This window comes from Rhodotorula graminis (assembly GCF_001329695.1).
Source record: "Rhodotorula graminis WP1 unplaced genomic scaffold RHOBAscaffold_2, whole genome shotgun sequence".
In the NCBI taxonomy this organism is placed as follows: domain Eukaryota; kingdom Fungi; phylum Basidiomycota; class Microbotryomycetes; order Sporidiobolales; family Sporidiobolaceae; genus Rhodotorula; species Rhodotorula graminis.
In genome coordinates, this window is record NW_017264929.1 from 1,387,166 (window position 1) to 1,406,742 (window position 19,577).

Here is a 19,577-nt window from a genome sequence, read left to right on the forward strand (position 1 = left end):
GCACTCTGTCCTTCCGTCTGAGCTCTTGCCGTGAGGCTGTGGCTTTCGATCGCCTCGTCGTCCGGTTCGGCAGAGAGACGTCGTCTCGCTCTCGCACACTCGCTCCTCCCGCCAGGACCACTTACTGTACAGCTCGAAGTACGCACAAGCACCCTACCGACAAGTCCCGCCCACCCGCCAGCCGCCTCGTCTCCTGCTCGCCCTTCTACACCCCTCATCTGCCTTCCCTCCCTCGACCTCGACTCGGCACCATGGCCGTCGCCTCGACCTCGTCCAGCTCGCAAGACGGCGAGGACTTTGCGCGCTTCACTTCGAGGCGCATCGGCGCCGGCACGGGCAGGGAGCGCGTCCGCACCGTCGCATGTGCGTCGCTCGCCCTCTCGCTCTCTCGAGTCTCGACCGCGCCCAGCGCGTGAGCTCACTCGTACCGCTTGATCTCGCTTCACACAGGGAACCTGGACGGGCGGCGACTCGCAGCGGGCGGCACGGACAAGTCGGTCCGCATCTACCTCCCCGACAAAGGTGCGTCCGACTCCTTCCTCCCTCGCTCCCTGCGGCCGATGTCCCTCACTGACACGCCCACGACGCCCACGCAGACGTTCGCAGCGGGACCGAGTGCCGAGGACACACGGGCGACGTCAACTGCATCCGGTGGAGCCCCGTCCACCCAGAACGGCTCGCGAGCGTGAGCGCCAGCGGTGCGTCCAGCTCCTTCTCCCTCGTCCTCCTGGGCCTCTCGGGTATCTCGAGAGACGCTCGAGGCGCCCGTGCAACAGTCAGGGCTGACCCGTCTCGGAACCCTCGTTGACAGGGCAGGACAAGGGTCTGCGGTTCTGGTGCGTCCCGCTCGCTCTCTCCTTCTCTCTGCCTCGATTTGACCTCTCAAACTCTACAGGGATATCCGACGTCCGTCCTCGTCCTCGCCTCTCCCTCTTCTCCCCTCGACCTGACCCCCACACCCTCCTCTCGCGCGTTCGCAGAGGGCTCGAAGCCGACATCGGTCATCGAGACGTACGGCGACAACATCACGATGGCGTGGAGCCCCGACGGGCGGTACATGGTCGTCGGCAACACCAAGGACCGCATCCTGTGGATCGACGTCGAGGAACAGAAGATCATCAAGCGCGTTGACAAGTCGGTCGAGGTGCGTCGCCGTCGCTGGCTCTCTCTCTGCCGCGCTCCTTTCCCGTCCATGTTCAGGATGTGGCGCTCACCTCGCCGTCGTCTCATCCGAAACAGACGAACGAGGCCCTCTTTTCGCACTCGGGCACGCTCCTCACGACGCTTTGCCACGGCGAGGCCGAGATCACGTCCTTCCCCGGCGGCGAGCCCGTGCACAAGGTCTTCGTGTCGGACATGCCTGCGACGGTCGCCGACCTGGATCCGAGAGGCCGGTGCGTCGGCCTCTTTCCGCCACCTCCCTCTCGGCGCACGGACCCTGACTCTTGCTCGCCGTCTGTAGGTACCTCGCCGTCGGGTCGAACGACACGCTCGTCTCGCTGTGGGAGACGACCGACTGGACCTGCACGGCGACGTCGGGCGTGCACGAGTGCGTCGCCGCGTTTCCCTCGTCCTCGGCTCGCGCCTTCCCTTCCGCCCCGAGGGCAGTTACTGATGGCGGAGTTCGCGACGTCGCAGTGACCCACTTCGGACATGTCGCTTCTCTCACGATGGAGCGTACCTCGCGACGTCGGCCGGCGGCAGCGAGATCGTCATCGTGCGTCCTCTTTTCTCTCCTCCTCGCCCTCTCCTGCCCTCCCCGCCACTCCTCTCTCGCCCACGCACTCACTGACCGCCCTTCTACCACCGTCTCCCTCCCTCTCTCCCACTTGCCGGTCCCTCTCTCCTCGCCGTCCGCCGCCGCCGCAGCACAACACGCCGACGCTCTCTCGCGCCGCGTCGGTCGCGACCGCCGCCCAGTCTGGCGACGCCCTCGCGTGGCACCCGACGAGGAACGTGCTCGCGTACACGAGCGGGCAGGACGCATGGATCTGGGGCGCGGGCGTGTAGCAAGGGCGCGACGAGGAGAAGGCCGAGGACGAGGCGAGCGGTGCAAGCGCTTTCCTCGCCTTGCTGCTCGGCGAGAGCGATCGAGAGAGCGAGACTTTGCGAGAGTATGAGAGGCACAGCATAACTCGTTGCAGTCGGTCTATCTACAGTCGCTCGCTCGTCCGCCCCGAACGACTAGGCGCTCCTCTTCTTCTCGCCGTCGAACGCCCGCACGAGCACCTCCCACACCTTCTCGCCCTCGAGCCCGTCAAAGTTGTGCGCCTTGGTGCCGTCGACGTCGATGCCGAGGCGGCTGCACAGGGCGCGTTGCGAGTCGGACAGGTCGACGTGCCCCGTGATGCCGAGCAGGCGCGCAAAGACGACGTGCCACATGGTCGCGTTGCCGAGCGACAGGTCACGCTCCGAGGGACCGTCGCCGTCGTCGCCGCTGTGCACAGGAGGAGGGAGAGAGAGTCAGGGCGTGCGGGACAGGGCGTCGAGTAGGAGGGAGACGAGAGAGGAGGTGGACGCACAAGCGCCCGCCGAGGACGTGGTCGAGGTCGTTGGCCGTCATCTCGCTCTTGCTCAGCTGAAGCTTGTCCGACGAGTAGAAGTTGATGAGCGCGTTGGCGATACCTGGGCGGAGAAGAGGAGGGGAGGGTTCGTGCGAGCGTCAGGCCGAGGCCGCGGCGGAGCTGCCGGGGCGGGAAGATGGGGTGCGAGGAGGAGCGGTGTACAGCCCGGAGCCAGAGAGAGTGCGAGGGGAGGGCAGGAGGCGAAAGAGTAAGAGAGGGCGAGGGACGCACCTTCAGGGTCGGCAGGCTCGACGAGCTCGCCGTCCTTGCCCTCGCGAATCTGGAGCGGGATACCGCCGGCCCTGTATGCACATCGTACGGTGAGTTCTCGTGTGGGCGCGGGGGACCCGGCAGGGGAGAGGAAGAGGAGGAGGAGGACGCACTTGCTCGCGATCATCCACTTGCCCTTGTGGACGGCCTCGCTCACCTGCGCCGTCGACGAGTCAGGGCTTCGTGCGTGAGGGAGAGAGAAAGGGAGAGAGGACGCACCTTGACCTCGTAGCCCTCCCTCGTGCTGACCTGCGCGACGACGTCGGCGCCGCGCATCATGGCGTTCAGGAGGCGGTCTGTGCGCAGTATCCCGAGCCGCCGTGAGCACTCACTCTCGCTCCTTGGCCGTCACGAGCGGCACCCGACGAGGTCGAGGACGAGGGGAGAGAGAGAGAGACTCGCCGGAAGGAGGAGCCCTGATGGCGATAATGTCGTCGCGAATCGAGGCGAACTTGTCGTCGGCGATCTGGTCGTGGAGCTGGTGCAGGACGAGCGTGCCGTCCGGGTCATCGACCGACGAGTGGCCCGTCTGCGTGAGAGAAGGGCACGAGCCGAGAGTCAGTGCGTCTGTCGGCCGGGAGAGGGAGGGCGGGAAGGGAGGGGGCAAAGGACGCACGAGGATGAGCTGCGGGACGTGCTCGGCGTTGTTGCTCGTCTTGTCGGCGTGCTCGCGGAAGAGGCGGTAGCCCTCGACAAGGTGCGGGATGCCCTGCGTCGGGTGGCGGGGTGTCAGTGCGCTGCCCCGAGACGATCAAGGAGGACAGGCGCACGGACCTTGGACGGGTCGAAGCGGGCGACTTGAAGGATATAGCCCCGCCCCCAGTTCACGTGAGCGCCCGAAGAACTCTGAGGAGGAGGACGGGCTCGTTAGCTCTCGGCCGAACGAGGGACGAGAGACGACGACAAGGACGGCGACAGGAAGGAGGGAAGGAGGAGACGGGGACATGGGACGCACCCTGACGGCCTCCTCGAAGGTGTGACGGTATCCCTCGAGGAAGAGGCGGCTCAGAGGCTTGTTGAGGCCGTCGATCGGGTCGGTCGAGGCTGCAACGAGTTTAGGAAGGCCACGCGGGCGACGAGGTCAGCTCGTGCGGCGCAGCTGGCGAAGCGACACAGGCCAACTCGTCTTCTGATAAAGGGAAGAGGTGTGAAGAGAGAGAATGAGCTCACGAGGCATGAAGATGACCGGCATGCTGTCGCGGACGACCTTGGGCACAAACTCTTCGACTGGGTGAGCGACGAAGACGTCGGCGAGCTTGATGAAGCTCCACAGGTAGTCCCATGTCGCCTTGATCTGCTTGTCGCCTTTGTCGATCAGGTCGGCGCGGATCTGGATGTGCGAGCGGAACACGATCTTGGTGCGAGGCGAGACGCGGCGGATGATGGGGATGAGGGCCGTCACTGCGAGACGTGCGGTGCTCGTCGTCAGGTCGTGAATATTTACGAGAAGGAATGCGAGGCAAGTGGGAGGGTGCGACTCACGCTGCGGGTCGTCGATGACGGCGATGTCGAGCCGCTTGAGCGGACTGTCCTCGCCGGCCCAGTACAGCTCGTAGTTGTGCGCCGTCCACGCCTCGAACAGCTTCTTCTCGTCGTCGTGCAGGAGGACGTCCTCGTCGGCGACGCCTTGCAGGACGTTCTGTCGATGGGCAAGTGTGAGTCAGTCGAGGGGGGGGAGAAGAGGGTCGAGCGGGAGAGGGAGAGGGCGCACATGGAACTTGCGCTTGCTGTGAAAAGAGAGACTTGGTCAGTATCCTTCTGCTGAGGGAGAAGAAGGAGAGAGAGGTAGGACGTACGTAATGTTGAAGACAGAGGGGTCGCCGCCCGGAACGTACCAGCGGACGTCGAGCCCGGTCGCGTGCCAGATGCGCATGAGCGAGTGGCGCATCAGGGCGACGCCACCACCACCTGGACGGTCAAGGGAGTGGATCAGGGAATGTGGGAGGTAGACAGGTAGAGAGGAGGGGTCGACGCACGAGGGGTGGCCGAGAAGAAGGCGACGCTCGTCTTTTGCTGGGCGAGCGCCGAGCCGAGGTCCGAGAAGGCGTGCCAAAGTGCGGGCGACGTGATCGACTTGAGGAGCGGGAGCGAGTAGAGGTGAACCCGGAAGTCGGCGTCGACTGCGAGCGGACGAGGATCGAGAAGTTGGTCAGGGCTCGGGGCCCAACGGAGGAGAGGCTCGCCGCCAGAGAGACGCGAGGACGCACCGAGCACCTCGCGGAGCGGACTGAGCTGGATCTTGATCGTCGAGCTCGACATGGGTACGAGCGTCGCGAGCGCCTCGTCGATGGCGGCGCCCGCCTGCGCGTCGAGCGAGAACTTGCCCTCGCACGACTCGGACGACGCGAGGAACGGGATGGCGTCGAGCTCGAGCCAGACTCGCGTCAGGAAGTCGTTGTCGTCGCCGTCCTTCTTGGCGTCGGGCGAGAACGTGACGTCGGGCACGAGGCCGGAGCAGGTGCGGGCGAAGCTCATGATCTGGATCTGCGTACGAGGACAGCGCACGGCGCTACGCCGTCAGGTCGTCGTACTCGACGTCGGGAGAAGGGAGAGGGTTGAGCGCACCTTGTGGCCGCGAGCCTCGGTGTACTTGCGGGCGAGGTCGAGGATGTAGTTGAGGGCGTCGCGAGCGTTCTCGCCCTTGGGCCGGAAGTTGTGCTCCGACTGTGGCGCGCTTTTTCTCGTCAGGTACACGCGCAAGGGGACGAGAGAAGGGGGAGAGGGGCGCACCTGGACCGTACCAGACCCGTCGCTCACCGACACGGCGTACTCGGTGCCCTTGTCGTCGAGGTCGGGCCTCTCGCGCACGGCGACGCCGACAAAGACGATCTGGAGCGGTGCCGAGGCTCTGTTGCAGGGGCGTGCCGGTAAGCGGTGCTCGTCTGCGAGAGAGAGAAACAAGAGGGACGCACTTGCGGTTCTTCTTGGGGCGGATGTCGAGGCGGCGCTGGGTGACGCTGTGCGGTGTCGGCGCGCGCTCGTGCAAGTCGTGCGCAGGAGCGCTGAGCCTGTCGGTGGAGGACGGCATCGCTGAACGAGGGGCGAGCCGAGGGCGTGGTTGTGGGGGCGGGAGGAGGACGAGGGACGTGTCGCTCTCGAACGAGGGTAGGCGGGACAGCTGAAGCGTGGCTCTGTCCGCTGCTGGCTCAAGGCTAGCTCGGAGCACGCAGATGGCGACCAGGAGAAGGCCCGCGACGACACGAGCCTCCACAACTCCACCTTTGACCTCATCGTCGTTCGGTCAAGCCTCGGCGTCTCGTTCGGGCTCGAGAGCACTCCGGTCTCCGAGCCGGGCTGCGGAGCCGCAGACCAGAGACTCGCTTTCATCGCCGCAGGGCAGCGTGTTGACGACGCCGCGGGATGAAGCTGAGAGTCGGCGGGTTCGAGGACTCGCGCCTGAGAGCCCACACGAGCTTGCTGCGAGCTACAGAGAGCTGGTCGGTCCACGCAACACCCGTGCTCGCGCCCGACAGAGAGCGAGGAGAGCCGACTCGGCGGAGTCGAGGCGACGTTGCCGGGTCGCTCTCGGCCCTCGTCCCTCTCGATCCACCAGACCAGCTCGGCTGCAGCAGTCTCGCCAGCCAGCTACCAGCACACGCCGACCCAGCAGCAACCGCCGCCAGCGCCAGCCGCCTCGCCCTCGCCCCCACACTTTCACGGGCGACCTCGTCCTCATCTCGACCCGGCCTTCCCGCGCCTCGTGCGACCACCGACTACCACTGCAGCAGCTCGGCCACCTCGACAAGCAGCTCGGCACCGCCTGCGCACCACCCGACTCGCCTCCAGCATGGCGCCAGCTCAGTCGACCCTGCGCCGCCGGCTGCGCGACGACTACGCCTTGCCGCTCGCCGCCCACTACCTGAGCCGGCGCAGGCTCTACTCGAACCTCCTCATGGTCGCATTTAGTGCCTACGTCCTCCAGAACGTGAGTCTCCCTCTCGCGAGACCCGTCCGGGAGACGACGCGCGCCGCCTCGAACCCGAGGCGACCTGCTTCCCTGGCGCAAGACCTCCTTCTCGAGCGCAGCATCGCTCACTGCCTATCGTGCCCCCGCAGACCTACGCCGGGCTGACCGGGTCGTCGAGCGCCAAGCGCAAAGCCAGACCCGCGGCGGCATCCGGCAGCAGCGGCGACGGTCAAGTCGGCGAGAAGGGCGCGTCGAGCGCGGTGGAGACGGCGAGCTCGAGTGCGGGACCACGTGGAAGGAAGAAACGTGGGCCACGAGTCGAGGTGCGCCGTCTGTCCGCCTTTACGCGCCTCAAGACCTGACCCCTCTTCCTCGAGCAGGTCGACGCCCTCTTCTTCCAGCGCTTGTCGCGCCTCCTCCGCATCGTCCTCCCCTCGTTCCGCTCAAAGGAGGCGTCCCTCCTCGTCCTCCACTCGTTCTTCCTCGTCATGCGCACCCTCCTGTCGCTCTACGTCGCCTCGCTCGACGGGTCGATCGTCTCGGCCCTCGTGCGCGCCCAACCGCGCCAGTTTGTCCTGCGCATCTTGACCTGGATGGCTGTCGCCGTCCCGGCCACCTACACCAACTCGATGCTCACGTACCTCCAGAGCAAGCTCGGTGCGTCCCCTTGCTCCCTTTCGTCCCCTCTCAGCCGCCGTCCTGACCTCTCTGCCCCTCCTTTCTTCTTCCTCGCCTCTCCTTCCCTTCCTCTCCCGCCTCGCAGCCATCGCCTACCGCACGCGCTTGACCAAGAAGGTGCACGAGGACTATCTGGACGGCACGACCTTCTACGCCCTCGGCAACCTCGACGACCGCGTCAAGAACGCCGACCAGCTCATCGTCGTCGACATCCAGAAGTTCTCGACTGCGCTCGCCGAGATCTAGTGCGTCCCTCTGCATGCCTCGCTGGGCCTGCACGCGGCACAACCGCCGCAAGCTCGTCTTCCGGATGATCCCGAGCGCGCACTGACCCTCTCCGCCTCTGGCGCAGCTCGAACATCGCCAAGCCCGTCCTCGACGTCCTCGTGTACAACTACCAGCTGTCGCGTTCGGTGGGCGCCGAGGGCCTGATCGCGCTCACCGTCATCGTGCAAGCCTCGGCGGCGCTCCTCAAGTACGCGACGCCGCCGTTCGGCCGGTACGCCGCCGAGGAGCAGCGCCTCGAGGGCGAGTATCGGTTCGCGCACACGCGACTGCTCGAGCACGCCGAGGAGGTGTCGCTTCTGCGCGGCGCCCACACCGAGAAGAACATCATCGAGCGCACCTACTTTTCGCTCATCAAGCACGTCAACCGCGTCCTTCGCATGCGCATGGCGTACGCGCTCGTCGAGGAGGGCATCGTCAAGTGGGTGTGGGGCAGCCTCGGCCTGTGCGTGTGCGCCGTGCCCGTCTTTGGCGCCAAGCTCGTCGGGCTGGGGTCCAGTGCGTCGCTCGCCAACATCGACTTCGGCAGTCGCACAGAAGGTGCGTCCCCTCGTCCTCTCTTACTCGCGTCTCGAAGCCTCTCGGGATAGTTCCTGACGCTCTTGCGCGTCTGCAGGGTTCGTCACCAACCGGCGCCTGCTCCTCTCGGCCTCGGACGCTCTCGGTGTACGTTCCCTCGTTCCCTTCCCCCCTCTCGTCGCCGACACTCGGGGCGACGAGGACCTCCCTTGCAGAGCCGGGCCGCTGACCTCGGCCGGTTCCTCGTCTCGCAGCGCCTCATGTCGACCTACCGCGACCTGTCCGAGCTATCGGGCTACACGGCGCGCGTCTCGGAGCTCCTCGACACGATGGACGACGTCAAGCAGGGCAAGTACCAGAAGAAGCTCGTCGGCGGCGGGAGCACGGCGGGCAGGACGGTCGGCAAGGGCGACGAGGTCGCCGAGAACGCCAAGAGTGCGTCGCCGTCTCTCTCCCTCGTCAGCCCTTCCGAGCGTATCTCGTTCGCTCGCCGAGGGGCCACTCGATGAGTCTACTGAACGCCCGTGCGTGTCCGCAGTTCTGCAAGGGCGCGGCAAGGTCGTCCACTCGGACAACGAGATCATCTTCGACAAGGTGCCCATCGTCACGCCCAACGGTGCGTCCCTCGTTCCCCCTCGCACGCACTCTCGCAGTCTCCCTGACGATCTCGCTCGAGCAGGCGATGTCCTCATCAAGAGCCTCAGCTTCTACGTCAAGCCCGGCGTGAGTTGTCTTGTCTCGAGCCGCCGACGGCGCAGAGCCGCACGCCGGGTTCTCCTGCTTCGGCGTCAACGTAGTAGTCGAGACAACTGACCCGCTCGTGTCCCGCAGAATCACCTGCTCGTCGTCGGCGGCAACGGGACGGGCAAGTCGTCGCTGTTCCGCATCCTCGGCGGGCTCTGGCCCATTTACGGTGCGTCCTCGCTCTCGCCCCTCTTAATACGTCTCGCGTCCCTGACAGGTGCGCTCGCGATGCAGGTGGGACGGTCACCAAGCCGCCGGCGAGCGAGTTCACCTACATCCCGCAACGGCCGTACCTGTCGCTCGGCACCCTGCGAGACCAGATCATCTACCCGCACTCTCGGTCGCAGATGCTCGCCCGTGCGTCCTCTTTTGTCCTCTCTCGCTCTCCCTATCGACGAGTCCCTGACCTAGTTCCTCGTCATCGCAGGCGGCGTCACGGACGCGGACCTGCTCTCGATCCTGCAGCTCCTCGAGGTGGACGGTATCGTCGAGCGCGAGGGTGGCTGGGACGCGCAACGCGAGTGGCGAGACGCTCTGAGCGGCGGCGACAAGCAGCGGCTCGCCATGGCCCGCCTCTTCTACCACAAGCCGAAGGTGCGCTCCCTCTCCCTCTCCTTCTTCTCAGGCCCGATGCCGGAAACGAGGACGCTCACCATCGCCTTTCACCCTCGCGCAGTACGCCATCCTCGACGAGTGCACGAGCGCCGTCACGCTCGAGGTCGAGCAGCTCTTCTACGAGCACGCGACCGGTGCGTCCCCTCTTCCTCTCGCTCGAGCCCCTCTTGCCCGAGCTTACCTCGCTCCATTGCCGACGCAGAGCTGGGTATCACGCTCCTCACCGTCTCGCATCGGCCGTCGCTCTGGCGGTACCACACGCACATCCTCCACGTGCGTCCTCTGTCCCTTCTCGAGCCCTGCTTGTCCCGAGGACTGACCTCTCTTCGTCCCCTCTCCTGTCGACCTCTACCTCCGTCCTTTCTTCCTCCTCGCCTCGCCTCGACCACCTCGACTACGTCGCACCTTGCCCCGACAGTACCTCGGCGGCGGCGACTATGCGTTCGGGCCGCTCGACTGGGAGGCGCGCCTCGCCCTGCAGGAGGAGAAGCAGTCGCTCGAGCAGAAGCTCGCCGACGTGCCGACGTGGGAGGCGCGACTCGCCGAGCTGCTAGACGAGGGCGAAAAGCGCGAGCACCGCAAGGAGACGATCTGAGCGTCGTTCGGCGAGGCGGACTCCGTGGGGTGATGGAGGGATTCTCTCGATTGTCGTATCCCTTCCAGTGTGCAAAGTGTGACTAGCTGCTTGTCTTTCTAAGCGATGCGAGTGTGAGAAAGAGCTTGAACATGAGGGGCGACGAGGACAGCTCGACGGTCGCGAGGGCTTCGAGGTTCGTGCGGGCGCCTGCCCCGCGCTCGCGTCGCACGAGAGCAAGCCAGGCTCGGGCTGCGCTAGTACTGTATCGAGAGCGGCAGCGCGGCGCCCTCGACCGCTCGAGCAAGGTCAACTTGGGCTCGCTTTGACCTTTCCCCGCACAAGTCGTCGTCATCGCGCAGCTGGCTCGCTCCTCCTCCTCCCACCACTCACTCGCCCCGACCGAGCTCGCACGCACCATGGTCAGCACTCGCTCGCACGACAACCACGACGCCGACACGGGCGACAAGCGCACCGCCGAGCCCGCGCCCCCGACCGCCCACGCGAGCAAGCGGCACAAGGTCGACAAGGTCGTCGCGCAGCCCAAGCGCGCCGACGACGGCGAGGGCAGCAGCACCGGAGCGGCCAAGGAGCAGGACAAGGCGCAGCCGGCCGCCGAGGAGGAGCAGCAGGGAGCGCAAGGCGGCGGCGAGGACAAGGGCGGCGAGCAGCAGGCCGGCGACGAGAAGAAGGGCGACGAGACCAAGACCGCCAGCTCGACGGCGGACGAGCAGTCGAGTACGGCCAAGCCGGACGGCATGGGCGAGGCCAAGCGCGACGAGGAGCCGCAGGGCGACGTCGTCGAGCACAAGGCGGGTCCGGGTGAAGCCCTCTCGCACGCGCCCAAGGTCAACGCCGACCGCAAACACGGTCCGTTTCCTCCCCCACTCTCGATCCTGTCTTCGCAATGCAGGGCCTGACGATGTGCGTCCCCGCAGGCATCATCGAGAAGGGCTACGTCTACTTCATCTTCCGCCCCAAGGTCGAGACCGAGCACCCCGAGTCGCTCGACGACGTAGCTCGCTTCCACCTCCTCCTGTCGCCCGAGGGCGAGAAGATCCACCGCCTCATCGTCATCGGCAAGAAGGCGCTCCCCGAGGCGGGCGAGTCGTCGCGCCCGATCTGGGGCCAGGTCGACGGCGTCGCCGACGACCTCAAGCAGTTCAAGGACGGCCTCGCCGCCTACACGTACGAGACCAAGACGATGGGCACGCGGCATCAGCCGGGAGCGCGCGTCGCGGCGGCGGGGGCTTACGTCCTCCACACGACCGAGCACCCGCCCGAGAACTCGTCGAACGCGTCGGCCGTGTACCACACCCACTTTGCCTACGAGATCGCGGTCCCGCACGACGTACGTCCCTCGTTGTTTCCTATTTCGCGACGACGAGCGGGCGCGGCCGTGAGAGCTCACCCTCTTCCTCTCCTCCCCCTCGTTCTCTCGTCGCCCTCCTCCCTCTGCCTCTTTCGCCTCGTCGCACCGCCGTCTGCCGCACCTCCCTTCAACTTACGACGCGCCACGATAGATGGGCGAGGTGCAGAAGGCGCTCCACCTCCAGCACGAGGGCTCGTTCACGCTGCAGGTCAAGAACTTCGACTCGGCGTCGACCAACCCGACGGTCGGCAATCAGCCCGAGAGCAAGCACCCGCAGGTGCGTCGCTCTTCCTCTCGACGACGCGAGATGCCGTGCGGCCTCTCGCCCACCACCGTCGACCGCGCTCACTCCCTTCCACCCTCCCTCTCGCTCTTCCGCCTCTCGGACCCTCGCCTGCCCGCTCCCCTGCAGTTCCCTCCCGAGCTCAAGCACCTCTTCACGACCAAGTTCATCCCGGCCAACCCGCCCTCGCTCCTCAACTACCCCGGCGCCGAGCTCCTGCTCGTCCCCTCGAAGCACACGGCCAAGGAGGACATCGGCGACGCGGCGGAGAAGGAGCTCGACGACGAGGACAAGGCGCTCGAGAAGGAGATCGACCAGCAGGAGGGCGGCGGGAGCGAGGCCAAGAAGGTGTTGAAGGAGATGGGCTTCGAGGGCCTCCAGGGCGCCGAGGCGCTCCAGGGCCACTGGGAGTGAGCATGGGACTCGAGGCGAGGCGAGGCGAGGCTTCTGCAGCTTGAGACGTCTGTGTAGCGTCGACCGGAACGATCAGTGCCATCTGTCGCATCGAGAGCGAGTTTGAGAAGGTCGAGCTCTTCCTCACGGGCGACTTCTGCCTCTCGCTCTCACTCGCTCAGGCGTGGCACGAGAGAGACCGAGAGAGCGACAGAGGCCAAGCGAGCCCAAGAAAGCGCTGCAGAGCTCGTCTCGTTCGTCGAGCAGAGAGACGTCCGGCGCGAGCGAGGCTCGTGCGCACGGTCCTCTCGACCTGAAGCGAGCAGGTATTCTCTAGACAGCTTCTTTCACTCTCGCTATCTCTCGCACCGTCACAGGCAGACAAGGTACTGCGAAACAACAATCGATTGCTCGCAGCGGATGCACAGCATCCCGCCTTCGCCCGATCCAGTGCTACCGACGCCTCGAGGGGAGAGACGCTTAGTAGACCTTCTTGGCCGAGAGCTGGAGGTGCGCCGAGAACTCCTCGAAGGGCGAAGGAGACGGCTGTGGGGCGGGCGCGAGGGGGAGGGAGGGAAAGCGAGGTCAGTCAGGGGGAGGTTTCGCGAGGCGCGACGACGAGGGAGAGTGTGAGAGGGACGCACCTCGATCTTGGTCCACAGGTCCGGGGTAAGGAAGCCGTAGGTGGCGGTGATGGCGGAGTAGGCAGCCTTGATGAAGTTGCCCATGCTGCGAGGAGGGGCACGAGGAGGGTCAGGTTCCGAGGTCTCGAGACGACGGCGGGCGACGACCAGAGAGGACAGAGGGACGCACGTCGAGGTGTTGCCGCGCGACTGGGTGTAGCAGTCCTCGACACCGGCGAGCTGGAGCATGCGCTTCGAGGCCGGGGCGGCGACGATGCCGGTACCGCGGGGCGCCGGGACGAGCTTGACGTAGACCGAGCCAGCCTTGCCCTGGACCTTGCAGGGCACGGTGTGCGGCTCACCGAGCTTGTTGCCCCAGTAACCGCGGCGAACCGGGATGACCGAGAGCTTGGCGAGGATGATGGCGCCGCGGATGGCGGTCGCGACCTCCTTGGCGCACTTGACGCCGAGACCAACGTGGCCGTCAAAGTCACCGATGGCGACGAACGCCTTGAAGCGGGTGCGCTGACCGGCACGGGTCTGCTTCTGGACGGGCATGATCTTCATGACCTCGTCTGCGGGTGGGGGAGGACGGGGTCAGCTCGCTCTGTCCGGGCCGCCTCGACAAGGAGAGAGAGAGTTGTGGACGCACCCTTGAGCTTGGGGAGGAGGATGTCGATGATCTGGTACTCCTTGACCGGGAGCGAGAAGAGGTAGATCTCCTCGATCGACTTGATCTTGCCGTCCTTCACGAGACGCCCAAGCTTGGTGACGGGAACCCTGCGGGCGAGGTAGAGGGTCAGGTCCTGCGCTCTGACACTGCTCCGAGAGAGTAGAGAGGCGGGAGGGGACGCACCACTCCTTCTCCTCGTCCTTGCGCGCACCGCGACGGGGGCCGCGGCGGGGGCCACGACGGTCACCACCACGGCCACGGCCGAAGCCACCGCGCTCACCAGAGGGGGCAGGAGCAGACATTCTGTGTGGTTGGGCGAGGTCAGGGAGGTTGCTCGAGGCGAGGGGGAGGTGCTGAGGGTGATCGACGCGAGCGAGGCTCGAGGTGGTCGACCGCGAACGGGTCGAGGTGGCCGCCGCCTCGCACGAGCTGCTCAGGGCGCCCAGATACCGCAGATACCGCGCTCGTGCTCCCTGCCCGCCCTGCGCGCTCCCTGCTGCCGCCTGGGCGCACCGCGCGCCGCCCTCGCCCGGTTGCAAAAAGCTCGTCGCGGTCGACGGCTCGTGGTCGGCTGGCGACGGCGCTCGGCGAGGCGCGCTTGGTGCGTGGTGGATGGCAGGTGGCAGACCGAGGTGTAGAGGAGCAGCAGGCTCACTTTAGAGGACGAGGGGGGGAAGGGACGACGACACAGAGGGGAAAGCTCTCCTCCTCCGCTCCGCTCGCTCACGGCCACGCCGATTCACCTTTTCTCGCCTTTCTCGCCCTTTCCTGGCTGGGGCCAGCTTTGCTCGTCGTGCCTCTACTCGGTGCGGCTCGGACAGGTCCAAGTCCTGGCCGTTCCTGCCAGGGTGGCCGCTCGCGACGCTGGGACCTCGCCTCGACTTTGAATAGCGTTCAGCGCCTTGCTTTCGCTTACTAGTTCTCTCACGGCATTACAAGTTCGCTTTGACCTCCTGCCGGACTAGGTTCCTCCCGCCGCCGCCCCTCCTCGCACTCGCCTCGCTCGCAACCCGTCCGCGCTCTCCCTCGCCGAGAGAGCATACAAAGTACGAGCGTGCATGCGGGAGGGAAGAAGCTCTCTCTGGAGGGCGGACAGCGGGGTAACGATTCGGACTGCGTTTTTTTACAAGTCGGCGGCGGCGGCGCGCGCAGGCCAAGTAGCGAGCAGGGGCGGCAGCCTCCTCTTGTTCTCTAAGACCACACGTCCGTCCACCTCCCGAACAACGTGCTCTCTACCGCCAAAGCCACACGTACTGACTCGTCGCACCCTCCCGTCCCTCCTTGCGCACGACGCGAGCAGTCAGTCAGGATCTCTTTACAGTGCGTCCTCCCTCCCTCTCCTCCCCCTCCCCCTCGACCAGGACGCAAAGAGCTGACGTGTGCCGCGCTCGTACAGGTTATTCTCCGAGTTGTCTTGCTCTCTCAAAAGAGCTACACTGTTTGCAGGTCGCGATGAGCGACAGGTCGCATCCCCATCTGAGCGAGAACCACGGGCGTGCGCTTCCCGCGCTTCCCTAGAGGGAGCCGGGTCGAGTGCGCTCCTCGATGACCTTGAGCTCGCTCGTACCGCCCCCTCGTTTCCGAGGTGGGTTGTCCGGCCTCTGCTGCCCCCGGCTCGCCTCGCGCGGTCGAGGGCCGGAGGCTGTACGGCGCAGCGCGGTGGATGCGCACCTTTCTGAACCTGTCTCCTCTCGTTCCTCTACTCTTTCCTCCTCGGCGGCGTCGTCGGTGCTCCTCGTGAGCGACGGCGTCGCCCCGGGTGGTCAGGTCGTTGGCGGGCGCGAGGACGAGCAGTTCACTCCTTTTGTCGAGCTCGTGCAACGCCGGATCGAGTTTCTGTTCTCTCTGTTCTTGTCCCCGAGAGTGCGAGCAGCCTTCGAGAGCAAGATACAGAACTCGACGTCGCCACTAGTTGCGAACGAGCCGGCTCGAGGTTCGAGCGAGCAGACTCGCACCACCGCTGGCACGGCTTTGCGGGTGTACCGCGTCGTCGGCCTGCTACTGAACCAGAACTTGCTCGGCTCCGGCCTGGCCCACGCGCTGACAGGAAGAAAGCCGGCCGTGGTCGCGGACGAGGAGGTTGCCGGTGGTCGCTCGCCGCCCTCCTTCCCACGCTTCGCACTCGCCGAGGCGGTCGCCGAGCTCGCGTGCACCCTTGCTGGCTCTTCCGGCAGCTCCCTCGCCCCACCACGCCGTCCTCGCCCATCAGCTCCGCCCTCCCACCCCACCTCGCTCGCCAACTTCCCCGCGTCCTCGTCTCGCCCGCCGCGCTGTACCACGAGCAGCCCCGCCGGCGCACGCCATGGCCAACCCGCTCAACCGCAAGCAGCGCACCACCGACCACGTCGCGTCGCTCGGCCCGGACGACCCCGAGGCGCTCCTCGGACCCGACCTCGCGCCGCGCACGAGGCCCTTCTCGGTCGTAACCAACGTCGACCCGGGCCTGACGGCGCTCCAGCCGTTGCTCTTGCCAGGTGGAGCGGCCGTGGGCAAGGCGACGTCTCGGAAACGCACCGGCAACGGCGAGCAGCGCAACCTCGTCGAGGGCCACCAGGGCCACCTGCGCTCTGACCCGATCGAGGTGCGTCCGCCTTCCTCCCTTCTCGTACCAAGAGCTTGTCCAGAGCTCCACGGTGTGGCGGGAGCGCGCAGGCGAGAGAGTTGAGGCCCCGTCACTGATGCCCCACCTCGTCTCGCAGTTCTCGAAGCAGCTGTCGCTGTGGGCGACGGGCACCGGCTGGCGCGCCTACACCGACTACATCGGCCAGCCCATCTTCTACCCGGGCTACTCGGACGACTGCGTGCGCGGCATCCTCACGTCGCAGCAGCTCGAGAAGCGCATCCGGTTCGTCGCCGACGCTCGAGTCGCGCAGCTCGGGCTACCAGACGGGCCAGAGCGGGTCAGGAAGCGGGCGCAGATCGAGAAGGAGTTGAGGAAGAGCGCGGCACGGATAGCAGACGGGCTCGTCGCCAAGATGGACTCGGTGCGGTTTCTGCGGTTCTTCGGCGTTGAGTCCCTCTCTTTTTCTCTCCCTTCCTCCCTCGCCCTCAGCCTCGATCATGACTGACGCACTGCCGACGTCGAGACAGGCCGTCGTCAACAACCTGCTCGTCCGCATGTACGACCAGGGCATCGAGATCAGCATCAACGAGTACGCGCGCTTCAAGGAGGTCGCCCAGATGGCCGCCAAGAAGAAGCAGTCGCTCCTCATCCTGCCGTGCCACAAGTCCCACATTGTGCGTCCACGCCCTCGCCCATCGTCTTTTGTCGAGAGAGTCCAACTGACCAAGGCGCTCGGTCCCTCTCGCAGGACTACCTCAGTGCGTCCCCGAGCGTCGAGCTTCCCCTCTCGCAGCCCTGATTGACTCGTGCCGCCATCCGCAGCCATCTCGTGGCTCTTCTTCCGCCTCGGCCTGGCCCTGCCGCACATCGTCGCCGGCGAGAACCTCAACATGCCCGTCGTCGGCCCGATGCTCGCCAAGTGCGGCGCCTTTTTCATCCGCAGGACGTTCGGCGACGACCCGTTGTACAGCACCGTCGTCAAGGAGTACATCGAGCAGCTGCTCGAGAACGGCAAGAACAGTGCGTCCGCCGTCCTCGTCTCGGTCGCGCAAAAGCGATCCTGACCCGGGCTCTTTCGCTCCCTCGCAGTCGAGTGCTTCATCGAGGGTACGCGCTCGCGCACCGGCAAGCTCCTGCCGCCAAAGCTCGGCATCCTCAAGAACGTCCTCGAGGCCCTCGAGGAAGGGCGGACCGAGGACGTGTGGATCTGCCCCATCTCGCTCCAGTACGACAAGGTGCGCCCTGGCCTCTCTGTCCCCCCTCGCCCCGCCTTCTTCGACGGCGAGTCCCTGACCCTGCGTCTCACGCACCCGCAGGTCATCGAGCGCGAGAGCTACGTCAACGAGCTGCTCGGCAACCCGAAGGAAAAGGAGACGTGCGTCTCGCTCTCCTTTCCTCCCGATTTCGTCGGCCGCGCTCCCTCGAGTACCCGTCGACGAGCCCCTGACGTCCTCGACCGTGCAGGCTCGGCGGCCTCTTGCTCAACACGCGCGTCATCCAGCTCGAGCTCGGCCGCATCGACGTCCGGTTCCAGAAGCCCTTCTCGCTCCGAGGTTGGCTCGACGACCAGAAGAAGCGCCGCTCAGTACCTCCCGCGACGCCGGGAGCACGCCCGCCAAAGAGCGACCAGGCCACGCTCCTGCGCGCTCTCGGGTACGAGGTCCTCGCCGGCATCAACGACTGCGCGTGCGTCGCCTTGTTCCCCTCCCTCTTTCTCCTGTGCCTCGTACGACAGTCCTAACGAGCTTCTCGAACGCAGGATCATCATGCCGACGGGGCTCGTCGGCACCGTCATGCTCACGATCCGTGGCCGAGTGCGTCCCCGTCCTCCTGTCGCCCGAGTCGAGAAGGCGACACAGCCTGACTAGGCCGCTCTTCTCCTTCTGCAGGGCGTCGGCAAGAGTGAGCTCGTCACTCGCGTCAAGTGGCTCAAGAAGGCGATCGAGGAGCGCGGCGGCCGCGTTGCCGACTTTGGCGACATGACGCTCGACGAGGTCGTGGACCGGTGCGTCTCGAGCTTCACCCTCCCGCTCAGGCTCAGTCAGTCAGTCAGGAGCACTCACTCGTGCTTCTACAGGGCGCTCGTCGTGCTTAAGGACCTCATCGGCGAGCAGACCGACTTGATCGAGTCGACCTTCTACCCGCTCTCGCGGTTCGAGTTGTCATTCTACCGCAACCAGGTGCGCACCTCTTTCTCTACTCTCTTCGTCGCCGTCCGGCACTGACCTCGAGCTCTTCCAGGTCATCCACCTGTTCGTCGAGGAGGCCATGCTGTGCGCGTGCTTGTACACCCGCGTCAAGGCCGGCGGCGCAGCTCCCTCGCAGCGCATGGACCGCGCCGACGTCCTCGACGAGCTCCACTTCATCTCGCACCTTCTGTCGAACGAGTTCGTGTACGCGCCCGAGGGCCTCGAGGCCAACGTCGACAAGACGGTGCGCGCGCTCGAGATGGACGGCGTCGTGCTCGTCGAGGACGACATGCTCGGGCTCAGCCCCAAAGAGCGGGCGGCGGGCCGGGAGAACTTCGACTTTTTTAACTTCTGCGTTTGGCCGTTTATTGAGACGTACTGGCTCGCCGCCGTGTCGTTGTTCGCCCTCACGCCGACGACGCCGCCACCGTCCGACGACGAGCCGATCGCATGGTTCGCCGAGAAGGCGTTCCAGACGAGCGCTCAGCTCCTCGCCAAGACGCTCTTTGCGCAGGGCGACGTCAGCTACCTCGAGGCCGTCAACCAGGCGACCCTCCTCAACGCGTTCCAGCGCATGGTCGACGTTGGCGTCCTCCTCACGCGTCGTGGGTCGTCGGGCCCGCTCATGGCGCTTCACCCGGACTGGGTCCCTCGGCGCACGGAGGACGGCACGATCGTGCCCGAGGGGCGCCTGTGGGAGTTCGTCGAGCGGCTGTCGAGGTTCAGGAGGGAGGGCAAGAAGTGCGTCGTCGACTTTGGCCTTCTCGAGTTGGCCGTTCGGCACTGACCGCGCCCGTTCCTTGCGCGCAGCCGACGAGACAACAGGACTGGTTCGTCCTGCTCCATCGTCACCCTTTCCTCGGGCCTCTGGTACTGACCTGCCCCTCGTCGTCGCAGTCTCGACGCGCGTCTTCGCTCACTGCTCGGCGATCGCTCCTCAGGTCCGTCCCTCTCTCTCACTCGAGCCCCTCTTTCTTTTTCATGCCGTGCGACTACTCACGTCCGTCCCTGTCGCAGGTCGTCGAGTACTCGGGCTTCCAGCGCGACAAGCCGACGAGCGATTTCTGGGCCGAGAAGCGGCAGGCCAACTTGTAGAGCTTTGAGCGGTCTTTGTGTGTGCAGTTCAGTTCTAGTTTGTTCCTCAGTGCATGTCCTCGTCCTTCTGCTGTGCGAGACTGAAGAAAGAGCGAGACTCGGGCCGCAGCCTGAGCTGCACGTGCAGCTCGGAGCCGTCGGACGAGGAGGAGGAGGGCTCGTCGTCGTCGCGCCGCTCTCGCTTGCCTTGGCCTTGCCTGTCCACCTCGAGCAAGTGGAGCACCGCCGTC

General features: G+C 66.0%; 6 protein-coding genes across 6 annotated transcripts; 4 read left to right on the forward strand and 2 right to left on the reverse strand.

Annotated features, from left to right (window-relative positions):
- Positions 1-251: 251 nt before the first annotated feature.
- RHOBADRAFT_51591 (uncharacterized protein) lies at positions 252-2,070 on the forward strand (the record flags this gene model as incomplete). The annotated part of the gene is made up of 10 exons (XM_018415918.1): positions 252-363; positions 451-522; positions 597-698; positions 812-836; positions 896-906; positions 981-1,144; positions 1,240-1,394; positions 1,463-1,549; positions 1,639-1,717; positions 1,870-2,070. 10 exons carry the CDS (start codon positions 252-254, stop codon positions 2,008-2,010), a joined length of 948 nt encoding a protein of 315 aa, XP_018273829.1. The 3' UTR covers positions 2,011-2,070.
- Positions 2,071-2,110: 40 nt separating this feature from the next.
- Positions 2,111-5,893, reverse strand: RHOBADRAFT_64557 (glycosyltransferase family 4 protein). The gene is made up of 18 exons (XM_018418513.1): positions 5,747-5,893; positions 5,565-5,682; positions 5,400-5,498; positions 5,042-5,318; positions 4,811-4,954; positions 4,631-4,742; positions 4,546-4,561; positions 4,317-4,473; positions 4,005-4,235; positions 3,790-3,878; positions 3,609-3,680; positions 3,451-3,543; positions 3,237-3,363; positions 3,054-3,130; positions 2,948-2,991; positions 2,796-2,866; positions 2,523-2,625; positions 2,111-2,437 (listed from the first exon to the last, which is right to left on the reverse strand). The coding sequence occupies exons 1-18, from the start codon at positions 5,860-5,862 to the stop codon at positions 2,185-2,187; spliced, it is 2,199 nt and encodes a 732-aa protein (XP_018273830.1). The 5' UTR covers positions 5,863-5,893; the 3' UTR covers positions 2,111-2,184.
- Positions 5,894-6,621: 728 nt separating this feature from the next.
- On the forward strand, positions 6,622-10,272 carry RHOBADRAFT_48039 (uncharacterized protein; the record flags this gene model as incomplete). The annotated part of the gene is made up of 15 exons (XM_018415085.1): positions 6,622-6,759; positions 7,008-7,064; positions 7,122-7,398; positions 7,505-7,664; positions 7,772-8,202; positions 8,321-8,370; positions 8,478-8,658; positions 8,762-8,839; positions 8,903-8,946; positions 9,055-9,136; positions 9,202-9,324; positions 9,395-9,561; positions 9,644-9,716; positions 9,785-9,855; positions 10,001-10,272. The coding sequence occupies 15 exons, from the start codon at positions 6,622-6,624 to the stop codon at positions 10,175-10,177; spliced, it is 2,109 nt and encodes a 702-aa protein (XP_018273831.1). The 3' UTR covers positions 10,178-10,272.
- A 303-nt stretch (positions 10,273-10,575) lies between these two features.
- On the forward strand, positions 10,576-12,313 carry RHOBADRAFT_51593 (uncharacterized protein; the record flags this gene model as incomplete). The annotated part of the gene is made up of 4 exons (XM_018415919.1): positions 10,576-11,026; positions 11,095-11,507; positions 11,680-11,805; positions 11,941-12,313. The coding sequence occupies 4 exons, from the start codon at positions 10,576-10,578 to the stop codon at positions 12,223-12,225; spliced, it is 1,275 nt and encodes a 424-aa protein (XP_018273832.1). The 3' UTR covers positions 12,226-12,313.
- A 278-nt stretch (positions 12,314-12,591) lies between these two features.
- Positions 12,592-13,803, reverse strand: RHOBADRAFT_64558 (40S ribosomal protein S2; the record flags this gene model as incomplete). The annotated part of the gene is made up of 5 exons (XM_018418514.1): positions 12,592-12,750; positions 12,849-12,933; positions 13,018-13,402; positions 13,480-13,607; positions 13,684-13,803. Coding segments are annotated over 5 exons (784 nt in total), but the record flags the coding sequence as incomplete, so codon positions are not given.
- Positions 13,804-15,802: 1,999 nt separating this feature from the next.
- On the forward strand, positions 15,803-19,395 carry RHOBADRAFT_48040 (uncharacterized protein; the record flags this gene model as incomplete). Its single annotated transcript, XM_018415086.1, has 15 exons — positions 15,803-16,081; positions 16,200-16,508; positions 16,591-16,737; positions 16,812-16,821; positions 16,886-17,083; positions 17,153-17,298; positions 17,380-17,438; positions 17,528-17,749; positions 17,823-17,877; positions 17,953-18,068; positions 18,141-18,243; positions 18,305-18,993; positions 19,063-19,082; positions 19,150-19,193; positions 19,270-19,395. The coding sequence occupies 15 exons, from the start codon at positions 15,803-15,805 to the stop codon at positions 19,345-19,347; spliced, it is 2,475 nt and encodes an 824-aa protein (XP_018273834.1). The 3' UTR covers positions 19,348-19,395.
- Positions 19,396-19,577: the final 182 nt, after the last annotated feature.